This window comes from Rana temporaria, chromosome 11, assembly GCF_905171775.1.
Source record: "Rana temporaria chromosome 11, aRanTem1.1, whole genome shotgun sequence".
Classification (NCBI taxonomy): Eukaryota; Metazoa; Chordata; class Amphibia; order Anura; family Ranidae; genus Rana; species Rana temporaria.
Genome location: NC_053499.1, coordinates 69,110,031 through 69,126,849, shown reverse-complemented (window position 1 = coordinate 69,126,849; position 16,819 = coordinate 69,110,031). Strand labels below are relative to the sequence as shown.

The 16,819-nt window shown below is 43.5% G+C and overlaps 1 protein-coding gene across 2 annotated transcripts in view; it reads left to right on the top strand.

Annotated features, from left to right (window-relative positions):
* Positions 1–16,819, top strand: part of CYLD (CYLD lysine 63 deubiquitinase) — a 133,070-nt gene that overhangs the window by 37,875 nt on the left and 78,376 nt on the right. For both annotated transcript variants that reach the window (XM_040328703.1, XM_040328702.1), the window contains 3 exons: positions 576–740; positions 4,565–5,187; positions 12,907–13,209. In XM_040328703.1, the coding sequence (XP_040184637.1) occupies positions 4,681–5,187; positions 12,907–13,209 (810 nt within the window). In that variant the 5' untranslated portion in view covers positions 576–740; positions 4,565–4,680. The remainder of the gene's footprint in view (positions 1–575; positions 741–4,564; positions 5,188–12,906; positions 13,210–16,819) is intronic.

Genomic DNA, 16,819 nt, shown 5'->3' with positions numbered 1-16,819 from the left:
ATGACAGCTGAATAGCTCTTTGTCTCCTTTCAATCTGATATGTACTGTGTCTTTAAAACATTATAAACTGTCATAACTTTTTTGAATTGTAACTTTAAAACATTATATCTGTCGTTTCACTTAAGGAATATAACACTTGTAGTATATATTTTCACACATACATATGTAACATTTGAGTAGCTCAGGAGAAAGGCAATCATAACACAAAATATTCATTTTAGTACTTCCATCACATCTCGTACACTAGAAAATTTAAGAGACACTCTCACCTCTCCAAAGCTCCCACACCACTCCTTATTCTGTGGTCGCCAATGAAAAATACCCAGTGTGGAGAACACATGACCTCCTCCCATGATACAGTGATCAGCACATGCTAGGCCCAAGCACTGTCACATGACTGAGAGAATGACATCACTTTTAAACACTGATGAAGGCGCCATAGGGGAACACTGGAGAGGTGAATGTAAAGTGCAAAGGGGATGGACTTTACACAGACTCTGTTACTTGAACCCATGAATGAGGACATTCCTCAATACATTTATTTCATGTTTTGATTTTTTTAAATCTCTTTACAGATTTAAAACTGCTTATTATTCGCACTGAAAGCTTATGCACTATTACTTTAAGTCCTAAAAGCCCATTAATGTGGGGATTTCCACATCAAACAGACAACAATATGGATCACCGCTGAGGCTGCTACACCAATGGATTATTTTATCTAATGGATCACAACTATTAAGGTAAAAAAATAAAATAAACTGTTTCTTTATCCAACTTGTGGAACCAAGACCTACACTGTTGCTAAGGAGAAAATGGGGAAAGGGGAGGGAGGGGGGAAAGGGAAATCTGGACTTTGCACCCTTGTGGGTGCAAAGTAAATAGTTATAATTAGTTGAGTAAAATTTATTTTTAATAGTTCAAAGCCGGGGTATATTATGGTAATAATACAAAAAAATATATTTTTTTTATATGTTCAATCATGCATACTGTTCGATTTTTGTATCATTACCATGTATGAATCGAATTAGGGTTTTTGTATCCTTACCATAATATACCCTGACTATGAACTATTAAATATGAATTTTACTCAACTAATTATCACTAACTATTTACCGTATTTATCGGCGTATAAAACGCACCTTTTCCCTTTAAAATCAGGGGGAAATCGTGGGTGCGTGTTATACGCAGATCCATGCTGTAGAAGGGAAGAGGAGCGAGCGCCGCTGAATTACATAAAGCCGCGATCTCCTGTGTACCCGGCGCTCTGTCACGCACAGCCACACCTTCTGGTCCCCGCATTGAACCACTGTTCTGTCTATCATTTGATCAGGGCCAGAAGGCATGATTGTGAGTGACGGAGCGACGGGTACACAGGAGATGGCGGCTCTATGTAAATTCAGCAGTCATCGCAGCCCTGTGATGCCACCTATATGATCCCCCATTCATCTGGGACGTGGAGAGCTGTAGGAGTGCCGGTTATAATACAGACCCAGACGTTCCGCATGAAAACATTGATAGTATCTCTGAGAACATATACCGGAAGGACTCCGCAAATCACAGCCATAGAGGAGGAGAGCGGAAGGCAGTCTGCCGGATCAGCGTATGGATGTGGTAATGTAGGGACATTGCTCTGCTTTATGCTTGCCACTTGATCCATTACACTGAACTGTTAAACATTCTTGTTTTGCATGTCTTGTCGACATGTTATTTATTGTGCAACTCAGATGCATCCTCTTGTCACTATCAGCATTATAGGACAAATTGCCAATTATGAATATACCCTGCATAGAGCCTACGTGTATGAGCAATGTTGGTCAATTCATAGGCTGCAGATGGGCACTGAGAAGGGTGCATTGATGAGCTGTGACCCTAATTTTGCTTCAAAGTTCATTATTTAAAATTGTAATTTTTTTTTCCCTTAAACTTCCCTCCTAAAATTGGGGTGCGTGTTATACGCCGGTGCGTGTTATACGCCGATAAATACGGTACTTTTCACCCACAAGTTACAATTAAAGTCCCGGTTTCCCTTTACACCCCCCCCCCCCCTTTCTCTCCCTTATTTCCCCATTTGCTCCATACTGACAGGGATGGACGACCAATTCCTCTCCTTTCTTATAATACACTGCTGCTAAGGTGATAAATATCCTGGTTACTCTTTCCAGGTTGATAACCACTAAAAATACATGTCTTGTGAGGGCCGGTAGTGAAAGGAAATGCGTGATCTGATGGTTGCTGTGTAGGTAAAGATAAGGGAAACAATACAGTAAAGAGAAATTTGCTTTTAAAGTAAACTAAAAGGGTAATGTTATCTATATTGAATTTTATCTATGGTCATCTACCATATATCCACAGATGCCTTCTAAAGCTGTCTTTCACATGATAAATGCTTTAGCTATATTCAAATATAAAGGCTGGTAATCTAGAAATATATATTTTGCATTAAATGGTGGTTATACTGTATTTCTCAGTCTGAGGCTGATGGAAGAAAGCTGCTGAGACTGCATTTTTTTTTTTTTGGATTGAGTGGGAGGAATTACAGTTTGTTAGGCACAGATCAATAGATGCTGCAACAATTATCTTACCGCATCCAAAATCTCCTGGTTTGTGTCCATATCCTATAATGCTTAAAATCAAGCCTTTACAAATGGACACTGATCCCCCCAGGCGGTTCTGTCTTCGCTGGGGGACTAGTCTCTGGAAACCCCTCTTTGTAGTTCTCTTCTCAGCAGGCAGTGCTGATGTCATTATGTTAGCAGTGCCTGAAGTGGGCGCATGCAAAGAGACAATGGTAACCGAGCCACTGCCTAGACATGAATGTATAGATTTTCAATAGTCAACCCACCAGTAGTTCCTATATTATTTTGCTTGGCGCTGACAGATTACTTAGCTCTATTGTTCATGCTAACTATTGACCTTGGTCTCTTCCTAATTATACATTTAAAAGCTAATGTAATCTAACATTTATTACAAGAATTGCACAAACAAACCAATTTAAGGGTAGAAGCAAATTAACTTATCAAAATGTTTATATGTTGTGCAAAGTCTAGAAAAATCCATAAAACCATGGATAACATACAAACTACATGCAGATATTGTTGTTATGATTAACCCAGAGTATTTGATGATTGCACCCAAAGGGGCAGATCCACATACAAATAGATGGGCGCAGCGTATGTGAGATACGCTACGCCGCTGTAAATTACTTTTGTCCGGCTCGAATCCCCAAAGAATTTGCGCCGTAAGTTACGGCGGCGTAGTCTATCTCTGGCGGCGTAAGGGCGCGAAATTCAAATCGGCGATTAGGGGGCGTGTTTAAATGAAGCACGTCCCCGCGCCGAATGAACTGCGCATGCGCCGTCCCTAAATTTTCCGCCGTGCATTGTGCTAAATGACGTCGCAAGGACGTCATTTTTTTTAACTTGGACGTGACTTATGTACATTCCGATTCACGGACGACTTACGCAAACTAAAAAAAAAATTTCAAATTAAACGCAGGAACGACGGCCATACTTTAACATAGCAAGTCTAACTATACGCGACGAAATACCAGCTTTAACTATACGCCGGAAAAAGCCGACTAGAGACACCAGAAAAAAATGCGCCGGACGCTCGTACATTCGTGGATCGTCGGAAATAGCTAATTTGCATACTCAACGCGGAAAACGACGTGAACGCCACCCAGCAGACGCCGAAGTATTGCATCTTAGATCCGAAGGCGTACGAAGACGTACGCCTGTCGGATCTAACCCAAAAGCCGTCGTATCTTGTTTTGAGGATTCAAAACAAAGATACGACGCGGGTAATTTGAAAGTACGCCGGCGTACTCGTTCTGTGGATCTGCCCCATAGTATTTAACCTCTTGGCGTCCACACTATAGCCAAATGACGGCTACAGAGCGGACCTGATTTGCTGGGTGGCCGTCAATGCTGCCCATCAGTGGCATCTTATCAGTGCCCTTAAGTGCCGCCTTATCTGTGCCCATCAGTTCCCACAGTGCAGCCTATCAGTGCCGCCTCATCAGCTCATATCAATGAAGGAGAAAAATTACCTGTTTGCAAAATTTCATAACAAAATATATTTTTATTTTCAAAAATGTTCATCTTTTTTTGTTTGTTTAGCAAAAAATAAAAATCCCAGCGGTGATTAAATACCACCAAAAGAAAGCTCTATTTGTGTGAAAAAAAATGATAAAAATGTCATTTGGGTACAGTGTTGTATGACCACACAATTGTCATTCAAAGTGCATCAGCGCTGAAAGCTGAAAATTGGTCTGGGCAGGAGGGGAGTTTAAGTGCCCAGTAAGCAAGTGGTTAAAGTGTTTGCTTTCTGGCCACTATTTTGCTTGTTGGCAAATTATTGTAGTGCTAATTTACTTTTAGGTACAGGACATTCATGGATATATAGTACTGACATCTCAGGAGTCAGACAGTATGGAAAAGTTTCATAAGGGTTGTTCCTGGTTCTCCATGGACATACTGTAAATTGGTCCATAAGTGAGTGAGGTGCGTACTCTTGGTGAACCATTTTGTTAGCCATTCTTTACTGTGTTCCTTTTTTCTTCTAGGTTGCTTTAATTCATTGTCCTAAACATGGACCTGCCCTCTCTACATTGTTGGGCATAACAAATCATCTGATTCAAGGACTTGCTGAAGGAACTTGGTCAACGCCCATCTTATCACAATGAGTTCGAACCTCTGGGGGCAAGAAAAAAGCAGCTCCACCTACTGGGAGGAGCGCATCTTTTACTTGTTGGTCCAGGAATGCAGTTTGGTTGACAAACAGACGCAGAAGCAGATTAAAATTCCCAGGGGAAGCATTGGCCAGTTTGTCCAAGAACGTTCTGCTGTAGCACATAGCCGGAGCATCCCTTCCAAGAGCAAAAAAGTCCAAATTGCACTAAAAATCTTAGACCAGCCCCATGCCCTTCTGTTTGTGGATGAGAAGGATGTTATTGAGATCACAGAAAAGCTGGCTGAATTGCTTTTGGCCATTACAAACTGTGAGGAGAGATACAGCTTGTTCAAGAATAAAGTGCGACTTTCTAAAGCTCTACAGATTGAGACTGGCTCTGCTGTAAGGGTGTATATGAGGCCTGGAGATGGGCACTATCCAGGTGTTGTGCGATATAGGGGACCTTTGTTGCCAGAAAGGACTGTCACTGGTATATGGTTTGGGGTAGAATTATTGGTAAGTTTTTCTCTTATTCTACATAAGTTATATTTTTATGTTCAATCTGTATCAAATTTATATCAAAACTAACAAGTGAAAAAACTGTCAAAATAACAGTCTGGTTATCCACTTTACATAGCACAGCACCATAATGTATTCAAATACAGGGTAAGGCACTAGTATGATAGCGGTCACGATCAAATGCGCAACAGAACAACTTGTATGCAATACACCTAGCTAAATATATACAAAGTATTACAAAATGTCCATGTCTTCACTGCAGAAAGAAAATCTAGAGGGATAACCAGAAAAGCTCCACAGCCCATACTATAGGAGCATAACCCTATGAGCATAGAGAAAAAATAACTAACTAAAAAGAAAAAAAAGAGGTGGAAGAAAAAAGGGGGGGGGGCACAGCCTAACAAGGAGACATCCACTTGGACAAGGCATCACCCCTAAACACCTTCCAAGAAAGCAGATTTGATGATGTTGATCATATGTTACCTATTCCTGTGCACCATTCTAGGAGAGCTGGAACTTGTGCAGTTTGCCAGTGGCGAGGGATGACACCCCTGGCTGCTGTCAAGAAGTGTTGTGGACTACCTTTCTTTAATTAATCCCGGTAGAATGGACAACAGAAAAACCTGTAGCAAAATTGGAATGGTTGCATAATTTTGGCCCATTATTGAAGAATCAGATCCCGATAATGGCAATAGGGGAACAAGCCCACCAAATATGCACAAGTGAACCCTGACTATGTTGGCAGCACCAACACAGATCTGACACAGAGGAATATAAATGGTGTAGAAGGTTAGGGAATCTATACCACCTGGTAAGGAGTTTAAAGTTGGTCTCTTGGGCCTTACTAGCCATGGATAAACACTATTTCTCTTATCGTCCATGGACGGACAAGGCTCTTTAAATCTTGACAAGTGGGTTATGTTCCTGTTCACAGGAGAGGACTAGGTAGAAACATGTTAGATAATTAAATACATGTTACTTTCACAGAGTTGAACAGCCCCTCCCAGGGGGCAGTCCCTCCAGACATAACCCTCCTCCCTGCAGTATGCAGCCTCAGTTTCGTTCTGCCTAGCAAAGGAGAAGGACGTATGGCTCCCTTTGTGCCCAGTGCCCTGAGGAAAAGTTTTATTTTATTATTTCTTGAAAGAATCTTCTATCAACTGTCGGCTAGATCCTTGTAGTCTTCTCAGTTCTGCCAGCGAGCGTGAGCACACCTTTGCAAAGAGACTGGGTCTGCCACGACATACCCCATGACTCCTGGGGTGGCTGGTGAGCTTTCGCTCTGAGGTCCACATATGACTGAGCTGTGGTGTTGCCTCACTCACAGTGGACCTGGCCGACAGCTACCTCCATTGCGGTTGGCCCTCCCAGGCCAACAAAGGCTCATCTGGGGGACTAAAACGTCCCTGGGTGCGTAAGCCGATCACGCCGGCACCCAAACCCGCCATTGTATGTAGCCTCATCAGTATGGGCTACTTTATACCTTTCCTCCATTGTAGTTGCTTCCACGGCTGCTCCACAGAGTGGAGGCTGAGGGGATCCTGTTGATTCTAATCGCTCCAGATTGGCCTTGGCATCCTTGGTACGCCGATCTCGGGAGCCTGGTGGCGCAGCTACCCTGGCGGTTGCCAGGACAGGAGGACCTTCTGTCTCAGGATGCCATACTTCCTCTTGTACAGTTGCTGGCTTGCACGACATGGCTATTGGAAGCCAGGTTTTAAGAGACCGGGATCTGTCCGACTCTGTCATCTCACCATGCTGAGTACACGGTAGTCTTCTTCCTGGAGGATCTACCATCGCACCTGGAAGGCCTACATCTCTTGTTGCGAAGAGATGGGGTGACGTGGGTCCTGCTGTTTTTACAGCTTGGAGTGGATCTAAAAATTGCCTTAAAGCGGGGTTCCACCTAAAAATGGAACTTCCGCTTAACCCACTCCTTGCCCCCTTACATGCCACATTTGGCATGTAATTTTTTTTGGGGGGGGGGGGTGGGGGCTTCCTGTCCCCTGGCCGCCACGTCGCTGGAACCGTGGAGCAGGTAAGTGTCTTTTTATTAAAAGCCAGCAGCTACACTTTTTGTAGCTGCTGACTTTTAAGAAACTTAAAAAAAGGCTGGAACACCGATTTAAGCACCGTTTTGGGGGCAGATTTCAGCCTTGGCTGTGTTTTTTTTCAGTGGCCTTTTGCGGCCCATTCCCTGGTGGGCACCTTTTTGTGCAGGGGGTGTGTCATATACTTCCCCCTCTTGGCCCACCTCTTCCCCTATGAGTTTTGACTCTGGTGCTCTCGGTTCTTCAGGAACCTTCCTTTTGGAAATCAGAAAGATTCTTCCCTTGACACTATCTCGGAAGGTGGCAGTTTTTAGTGGCCATTACTGTCTTGCAAGTCGCCATGCTTGATCCTTCATAAGGATTAGGTGGTGATGGTGCGCCCGCAACCTTCCCTTCTTCCGAAGGTGGTTTCGGCCTTTCGTCTGAACAAGGACTTTTGTTCTTCCATCCTTATGTCCTTGGCCGGCACATCCTACGGAGGTTGCGTTTCATACTTTAGACATGGTACGCGCTTTGCGGGTGTACCTGCCTGCTACGGCTCAGTTTCGGAGATCTGACGCTCCTTTTGTTTCGGTGTTTGGTCCACAAAAGGAGCCTGGCGGTCTCGTCGACCACTATTTTTCGGTGGATCAGGCAGACCGTCATACAGGCCTATGCTCTTAGGGGGCGGGCGCCCTCTTTCCGGTCACGGCACCTTCGACCAGGGCAATGGGTACTTCCTGGGTTTTCCGACATCGTGTGTCTGTCTCACAGGTGTGCGAGACGGCGAATTGGTCGTCCGTTCACACTTTTTCCAAATTTTACAAGGTTGTTGTGAGTGCATCTTCTGATGCTTCTTTCGGCCGCTAGGTTTTGCAGGCGGCTGTTTAAGGTTGCAACTCCTCCGTTGAGAAGCTCTGCTTGTTTTGGGGTGAAGTTAAATTGGTTTTACTGATACTGTTCCCACCCCTCGTTTTTGACACTTCTTGGGGACGTCCCACTTGTCAAGATTTAAGGAGCTGTGTCTGTCCATAGACGATAAGAGAAAATAGGATTTTTTTGTACTCACCGTAAAATCCTTTTCTCTGACGTCCATGGACGGACACAGCACTCTCCCCTTCTTTTTAGGTTTTTACTGCTTGTTACGAACTGAGGCTGCATACTGCAGGGAGGAGGGTTATGTCTAGAGGGACCGCCCCCTGGGCGGGGCTGTTAAACTCTGTTAAAGTAACATGTATTTAATTATCTAACATGTTTCTGCCTAGTCCTCTCCTGTGAACAGGAACATAACCCACTTGTCAAGATTTAAGGAGCTGTGTCTGTTCATGGACGTCAGAGAAAAGGATTTTACAGTGAGTACAAAAAATCCTATTTTTTATTCTACTGGATATAAGCCATTAATCTGAAAATGAAATGGAAATGTTTGTATTGTTTTGTCCGCTTGCCTCCCTTTTATCCCCCTCAAGGTTACTGCCACTACTTAGATTTTCTGTTTAGTAGCTTGCAAGGAGATTTCAATTTATCCGTTTATTTAAGAGAAGTATGGTTTTTTTTTTCTCCCAGATTTATACTTGCCTAGGTGGATGCTGCATCTGTCCTTTTGGTACCTCTGTACTGAGAACCGAGAAATCGAACACCACCAATTGCTTGGTTCTCACAGCTCCCTGAGCAGAGAGCTGCTGACTATAAGTCAGCAGTTTTCCGCTCTGCCTCCCTGCGCTCACTGGAGCGCTGAGCTGTGGAGGGGTGGGGAGCGGCTGTGAAGGGCTCTCAGCGGCTCTCTGCTTAAACAGGGTCAATTGGAATAGTTGGCCTAAAATCAGAAAAGGGAAAAAAATAAAAAAATGGCGCCGGGAACAACACTTGCAGTGCCTTGAATTTTGGGATTTGGGGATTTTATGTGATATGGGTAATAGACCAACACAAAGTGGCACATGCAGTGCATTTGGAAAGTATTCACAGCGCTTCACTTTTTCCACATTTTGTTACAGCCTTATTCCAAAATAGATTAAATTCATTATTCTCCTCAGAATTCTACAAACAATACCCCATAATGACAAAGTGAAAGAAAATTTGGGAAATGTTTGCAAATATATTAAAAATAAAAAAACGGAAAAAAAAGTCATATGTACATGGCCTTTGCCATGACACTCAAAATTGAGCTCCCGTGCACCCTGTATCCACTGATCATGCTTGAGATGTTTTTACAACTTGATTGGAGTCCACCTTTGGTAAGTTCAGTTGATTGGACATGATTTGGAAAGGCCCACACCTGTCTATATAAAGTCCCACAGTTAACAGTGCATAAAGTCCAAGGAATTGTCTGTAGACCTCTGAGACAGGGTTGTATCGAGGCACAGATCTGGGAAAGGGTACAAAAAAAATGTCTGCCGCATTGAAGGTCCCAATGAGCACAGTGGCCGCCATCATCTTTAAATGGAAGAAGTTTTGAACCCACAAGACTCTTCCTAGAGCGGTACGCCCAGCCAAACTGAGCAATTGGTGGAGAAGGGCCTTAGTCAGGGAGGTGACAAAGAACCCAATGGTCACTCTGACAGAGCTCCAGCATTTCTCTGTGGAGAGAGGAGAACCTTCCATCTCTGTAGCACTCCACGAACCAGTCTGTATAGTAGAGTGGCCTGACGGAAGCCACTCCTCAGTAAAAGGCACAGCCTGGAGGCACCTGAAGGACTCTCAGACCATGATAACCAAAATTCTCTGGTCTGATGAAACAAAGATTGAACTCTTTGGCCTGAATAGCAAGCGTCATGTCTGGAGGAAACCAGGCACCACTCATCACCTGGCCAATACCATATTTAAAGTGAAGCATGGTGGTGGCAACACTGTGCTGTGGGGATGTTTTTCAGTGGCAGGAACTGGGAAACTAGTCCGGATCGAGGGCAAAAAGAATGCAGCAATGTACGGAGACATCCTTGATGAAAACCTGCTTCAGAGCGCTCTGGACCTCAGACTGAGGCAAAGGTTCTTCTTCCAACAGGACAACGGTCCTAAACACACAACCAAGATGACAAAGCAGTGGCTATGGGACAACTCTGTTAATGTCCTTGAGTGGCCCAGCCAGAGCAAAGACTTTAACCCAATTGAACATCTGTAGAGAGAGCTGAAAATGGCTGTGCACTGATGCTCCCCATTCAACCTGATGGAGCTTGAGAGGTCCTGCAAAGAAGAATGGGAGAAACTGTCCCAAAATATGTGTGCCAAGCTTGTAGCATCAAACGCACAAAAACTTAAAGGGGTTGTAAAGGAACATTCCCCCCCCCCCCCCCAAATAGCTTCCTGTACCTTAGTGCAGTCCTCCTTCACTTACCTTATCCTTCGATTTTGCTTTTAAATTTCCTTATTTACTCTGAGAAATGCTCACTTCTTGTTCTTCTTTCTGTAACTCACCAATGTAATGCAAGGCTTTCTTCCTGGTGTGGGGAACGCCTCTTGAAGGGGGAGGGGGTGAGCAGGAGTGTCAGAATGCCCACTAACACACAGCTCCTTTCTCTATCTGCAAAGTAGAGAGTGTCCTGACTTGCCTGCTCGCCCCCTCCCCCTCAAGAGGCTTTCTCCACACCAGGAAGAAAGCCTTGCATTACGGTGTGTAGTTACAGAAAGAACAGGAAGTGAGCATTTCTCAGAAGAAATAAGGACATTTAAAAGCAAAATCAAAGGATGAGATAAGTGAAGGAGGACTGCACTAAGGTAAAGCAAGCTATTTAGGAAAAAAAACCCTTTAAACTGTAATTGTTGCCAAAGGTGCTTCAACAAAGTATTGAGCAAAGGCTGTGAATACCTATGTACATGGGATTTTTTATTTTATTTTTATTTTTAATAAATTTGCAAAGATTTCAAACAAACTTTTCACGTTGTCATTATGGAATATTGTTTGTTGAATTTTTAGCAAAATAATGAATTTAATCTATTTTGGAATAAGCCTGTAACAAAACAAAATGTGGAAAAAGTGAAGCGCTGTGAATACTTTTCGGATGTACTATAATTGTGAAGTGGAAGGAAAATGATAAATGGGTTTCAATTTTTTTTGTGACGTGCATTTGTATTTAGCCCCCTTTACTCGGATACCCCTAACTAAGATTTAGTGGAACCAATTACCTTCAGAAGTCACCTAATAACTAAATAGAGTCCACCTGTGTGTCATTTATTCTCAGTATAAATAAAGCTATTCTGGTGAATAAACAGCATCATGAAGGCCAAGGAACACATCAGACAGGTCAGGGATAAAGTTGTGGAGAAGTTCTTTTTGAAAACTTAAATTTTATTGATTTTCAACATTTTCCAGACAAAAAATAAAAAAGGGACAAAAGAACATAAAAGTACATAAATCACTGTAGAGAGTCAGCACTTGGCAGGACAAACAATATTGCCGGCTATAAAACTGAAGCAAAATATGCAGGGCAAACCACTAAAGACATTACAAAGCAAGATCCATTTAAAGCGGGGGTTCACCCTAAAACATCTATATACTGTTACATCCAGCATACTGCTGACATCAACAGTATGCTGGATTTTTTTCAGCTGTACTTATGTTTTTTTGCGTTCTATTCACCCGGCTTCCGGGTTCTCACTCCCCCGGGAAGTAGGCGTTCCTAAGACGAGGCCTAGATGATTGACGTGTGGGTAAAGCGCGTCATGCCTTCCGAAAATATCCAAGATGGGCTCGGCACTTTATGGCGCCTGCGCAGTCGGCTCTACACGGCAGGCGCCGTAAAGAGCCGAGCCCCTGTCGGATATTTTCGGAAGGCGATGACACGCTTTACCCGCACATCAATCGTCTCCTGGGAGGATCAACACTCACTCCCAGGAGACATTGCGCAGAGCTCCCCGTCGGGGAAAAGGAGCGACACGCCCACTCCCCGCAAGGAAGAAGACCCGGAAGTGAGGCTGAAGACAGGTAAGTGTCCAGATTAAAAAAAAATTACAACGCTACAAGCCTTTATTAAGGCTGCAGATAGCATAGATAGAAAGTTAATTTTGAGGGTGAACCTCCGCTTTAAGTGAACAAAGGGCCAAGTGCCTTTTACCATCACAATGTCCTGCCTGCCAGAGTGTGCTTTAGCGAACAGAGGAGAATGGGGTATAGTGTAGAAGTTAAAAGAAGTCAGTAAAAGGAAAGAGGAGGAAGAGAAAAGAGAGGACAACCACCCGCCCAAGACCTCCCCCCCGCAGCCCGGAGATCCCAACCAAGCTGTGCCCCCCCAGAACGGGGGTTGATCATGCGATCGGGGCCTCCAGCACATTCCATAGTTCCCATACCCGGTTGTGAGTATCGAGAGTGTCATTCAGGGAGGCCGTTATATACGCCATCCGCTTGACGTCCCTGATTCTAGAGTGCAGTTCAAACAGGGAGGGAGGTTTCTTTTTTTCCATTTCAAGGCTACCAAACACTGTGCGGCCGTAAGGACCTGTGCCAAGAGTTTTTTAGAAGTGGAGAAGTTTAAAGCAGAGTTAGGTTATAAAAAAAAAATATCCCAAGCTTTGAACATCTCACGAAGCACTGTTCAGTCCATCATCCCAAATGTTTTAAATTGTGACAGCTAGCATGGGGGGGGGGGGTTCTATTGGTGAAAAGATTCCTGCTAATTTTTTTTTTTTTTATGTGTATTGTGTATTTAAGAACATGAATTATATTCAATGTCTATCTTATTTTGTTCCCACCCACCAGGAAGATGGCCGTGGTCAGGGATTTACGGATGGTTCTTACCAGGGAAAACAGTTATTCCGATGTGATGAAGAGTGTGGAGTGTTTGTCGCTCTTGATAAATTGGAGCTGTGTGAGGAAGAAGATGAGGAAATAGAAAGTGATTATGCATCACCGGTGGACAGTAGCCAGACAGAAATCCCTCCTCTAGAAATTAACTCCAGGGTGTCTCTGAAAATCGGGGAAGGAATGGAATTTGGGACTGTGATCTTCTGTGATGTCCTGCCTGGCAAAGAGAGCCTTGGATATTTTGTCGGAGTAGATATGGTAAGTGTTACATTTTTAATTGCCAGAGTGAGAAATGTATTCCTTTCCTTTTTAGAATTGCTTTAATACTATAGTATTTTTTGAAAAGTTAAAAGAAAAGTACAATTACACTAGCATTTTTAAGCTCCTAGAAACTATTATGAGCATTTTTTTTCCTGCTCCTAGAACCTAATAGTGTTATCCGATTCCCTCGTTTTTGGAAACGGTTTCCCGAACGGGAAAGTGCTATTAAAACTAGTGATGCACCGATACCATTTTTTATATATTTATATAATTATTTGTTTCTTTAACAGAATGGGGAAAGGATAGACCCACTGTTACCTCCTCTAACTAAGAAATACATCTAATTTTGAAGTTCCGGAACAAGTGGTTCCATCTACTTCATGGGATCTCTCTGGTCAGGTCCACTGTTTGTACACCGCTGGACACCATCTAGGTACTGCTGTATTTTCACCATCAAGAAGGACCAAGACTCCTACCTGTGTCAGGAGAGGTAGTCTGGTTCCAGTTGTGGACAGTAACAGAGGTCTTATTTTACCCTCACTGATCCTTTTAAAGGGTAATCCCCAGTTGATGGCTTTTGGATTAAGGAGGAGAGATTCATGCTTCAAGGGGCACCTTAGACCCTGGCTTGCAGATAAATTCCATCAGAAAAGGGCCCTATGTCTCCCTGGCCTGTCTGCTGGTGGGACAACTGGTATCCTCCATCAGGAACAGGGAAGGATTTCAAGACTCCATGGGACTTGTCCCCATAGGGTTAGGCCCCTCTGCCTTGGCTGATCTGCAGTCTTAGGCCTCATGCAGACTGGACGTTAAAAGAACCACAGTAGCATTAGCTATAGAATGCCACATTAAAAAAGAAGAGTTTTGTTGCGTTTTGAAGAGTTTTTTGCATTAGCGGTTTTAAGCATCTTGCTATGTTCGCATTTTTTTTAGCAAAACTATACCCCACAAAAGCTTACGGCTCATAAACGCTAATAAACACTGAATAGCTTTGTCTTGTCCTGTCTTTCAACATTAGACCAGATGTGGTACAGCCTGAAAATGCCCCTGCTAAAAAACCCTGATAGAATCTTATGTGTGCATGGACACATTGGATAACATGCACCTGATGCCAAAAACAGCAGCTGTAAAGATGTCCAGTGTGCATACAAAGAACACCTTTCTGGCACTGTTCCCTCTTCAAGCTGGTAAGATAGCACAGGGAGCTAATGCTCCTTTGCAGCAGTCTGTGATTGCCTGTGTCCCAAGGGTTGCAGGCGGGGTCCACTCAGCCTTTCATCCTTCCGAGGTCAGTAAACTGAGTACCATTGAGTTGGGTAATAATGACAACCATTATCAGCGCTTAGACACAGCGGCATCGCTGTAATTGGCGCTATATAAGTGTAAACATTATTATTATTATTATTCTTGATCCATTCAAGTGAGTTTCCTTCACTGTTTGACTCCTGTTCATTGCTGCTGCATCTTTGAATTGGGTGGAGGATTTGGAACATTCTTTGCCCTGTGATTCTTGCAGTCAGGTTTAGGCAGGGTTATTTGAGTTCATGATTGGGTCCTAACTTTAATTTCCTGCCTACCCTTGTTAGCCCTCTTCCACACAACGGAGTCCGCCAGCTTTCCGCTGATCTCCTCTGAGCCGGCGGATGACAAGTCCCTCTCTGCTCACTGAGTGGGGAGGGGCTTGTGCAGAGCCGCTGTCTCCTATGGAGAGATCTGATGAAAACGGACAGCATGTCTGTTTTCATCCGATCTCACCCGATCCGATCCGCCATGGATGAATGGGGACGTATCACCATCCGTCTGATTTTTGGCGGATCGGATGTCAGCGGACATGTCTCCGCTGACATCCGATGCTCCATAGGACTGCATGGAGCGGCTGTTCAGGTCAGCCGTCAAAACTGACAGGCGGACCTGAACGGTCCATGTGAAAGGGGCCTAAAAGTGAAACTTCAGTCTCTCAGTCAACATTTATTTTTATTTCTTATGCTGCTAGCATTAGTAAATAGATAGGAAAGTATACCATATTTTCTTGTTTTAAACTTTGTTTACATTTCTTCAGTTGCTTCCTGGTTTCCAGGCCTAGGCAATTATGTCATGCCAGGAGTCTTTAGGAGGTGTTTTCTCAGCTAAGCATAACCTCCTGTCTGTATGCCTGAGCTAAGGGCAGATTGATTTCAGGAAGTAAATGCTGCATGAATCCTTTGCGTTATTCAAGATGGCCACAGCCAGTAATGCTAGGGGGGTGTTTTTCAAAGTGATTTCTTAGCAAAATAAAGCATAGAGACATGGATGGATGGCTGATGTTGGTTTGATTATTAAAAACAAATTAAATGGAGTTTGTGGTGCTCAGATGCAGTGTATTTTCGCTTTTAGTTAATAAAATGGAATTCTTTGTAAGTCGTTTTCACATTCTTGGCAGGCTGTGGGTCAATTTCAGGGTTCTTCTGTGGTTAGACTCACCTTAGCGAAAGGATTATGTTTCAAAAACCTACTTCAGTTTCCTCGCAGAAGAAATCTATCCTCACTGCTCATGAAAAACATATATTATGTATAAATACAACAATCTTAAATAAGCATATGGCATCCTAACAACTATCCTATTTCTTGATTAATTAGTATGTTTTACATAAGCAGTGTAGCTGACTTTTTTTATGGGGGTTTTGTGGTGGTTTCATGTTGAGGCTGGGTTCACACTATAGCGATGCCAGATATCGCATGTGATTTGCACTGCATTGCTGTGCAGATCACATGCGATGTCTGTGCGATGCAAATTTAGCCATACAGATTGTATGGCTGAAATTACATCACATTCAGACCAAAATGGTGCAGCGTCCATGCGATTCGTCTCCTGCAATTTGACAGTTCGCACTGCGATCTGTGAACCAATCTGGGGGTGCCATTAACTTTGTTTTGACACTCACACCGGTTCGCATAGGGCTGTGGGAACTGCTTGCCAGAGACATGCAATGCGGGAACCCGTGCTGGAAGCGCACTGGTTCCTGCATCGCAATATTGTGAACCTCGCCTGAGTCTTTCCCTGGCCAGCATGTAAAGTTTTGTGGTTGTAGTTCGGATTAATCTGTTTCTACCACCTCAGTTCTAATTTTTTGGAGCCTTTTTGGTTCAGGGACTTGTTTCCTTTCCTCGTTAAACATGTTTGGTTTAGAGTTTTAACCTTCCCGTTTTCTTAACCCTTTGGTATGTTCAGATTGTGCAGTTTCTCACTTGGTCTATGGTCCTTTGCTCCCTTCCATGTTGGGTCATTTCTTTTTGGTTAATGATTGTTTTTGCCTTGGTTTTGGGCATCAGTTTTGTTCTGCACCCTCATTCTGATTGTTTTGGCCTCATCCGTTGTCAGATTCAGACATTGGTCCATCAGGTAGTCTCCAGTTATGCTTCATTGGGCCTGTTAACAGTTGTTGTAATTTTCCCATCCTTCAGTTGAACTACTGTTGGACCTCCTGATAGTGTATGGCTTCCTGTGTACTTCAAAGCCCACCCCTTTGTGTTTACAATTGCTCAAACAACCTTCTATAAAAAGAGTCAGCTTTTTGAACCCTTGTATTCAGCAACCTACCTAAGGCCCTAATGCCTGCAAGACTTGACC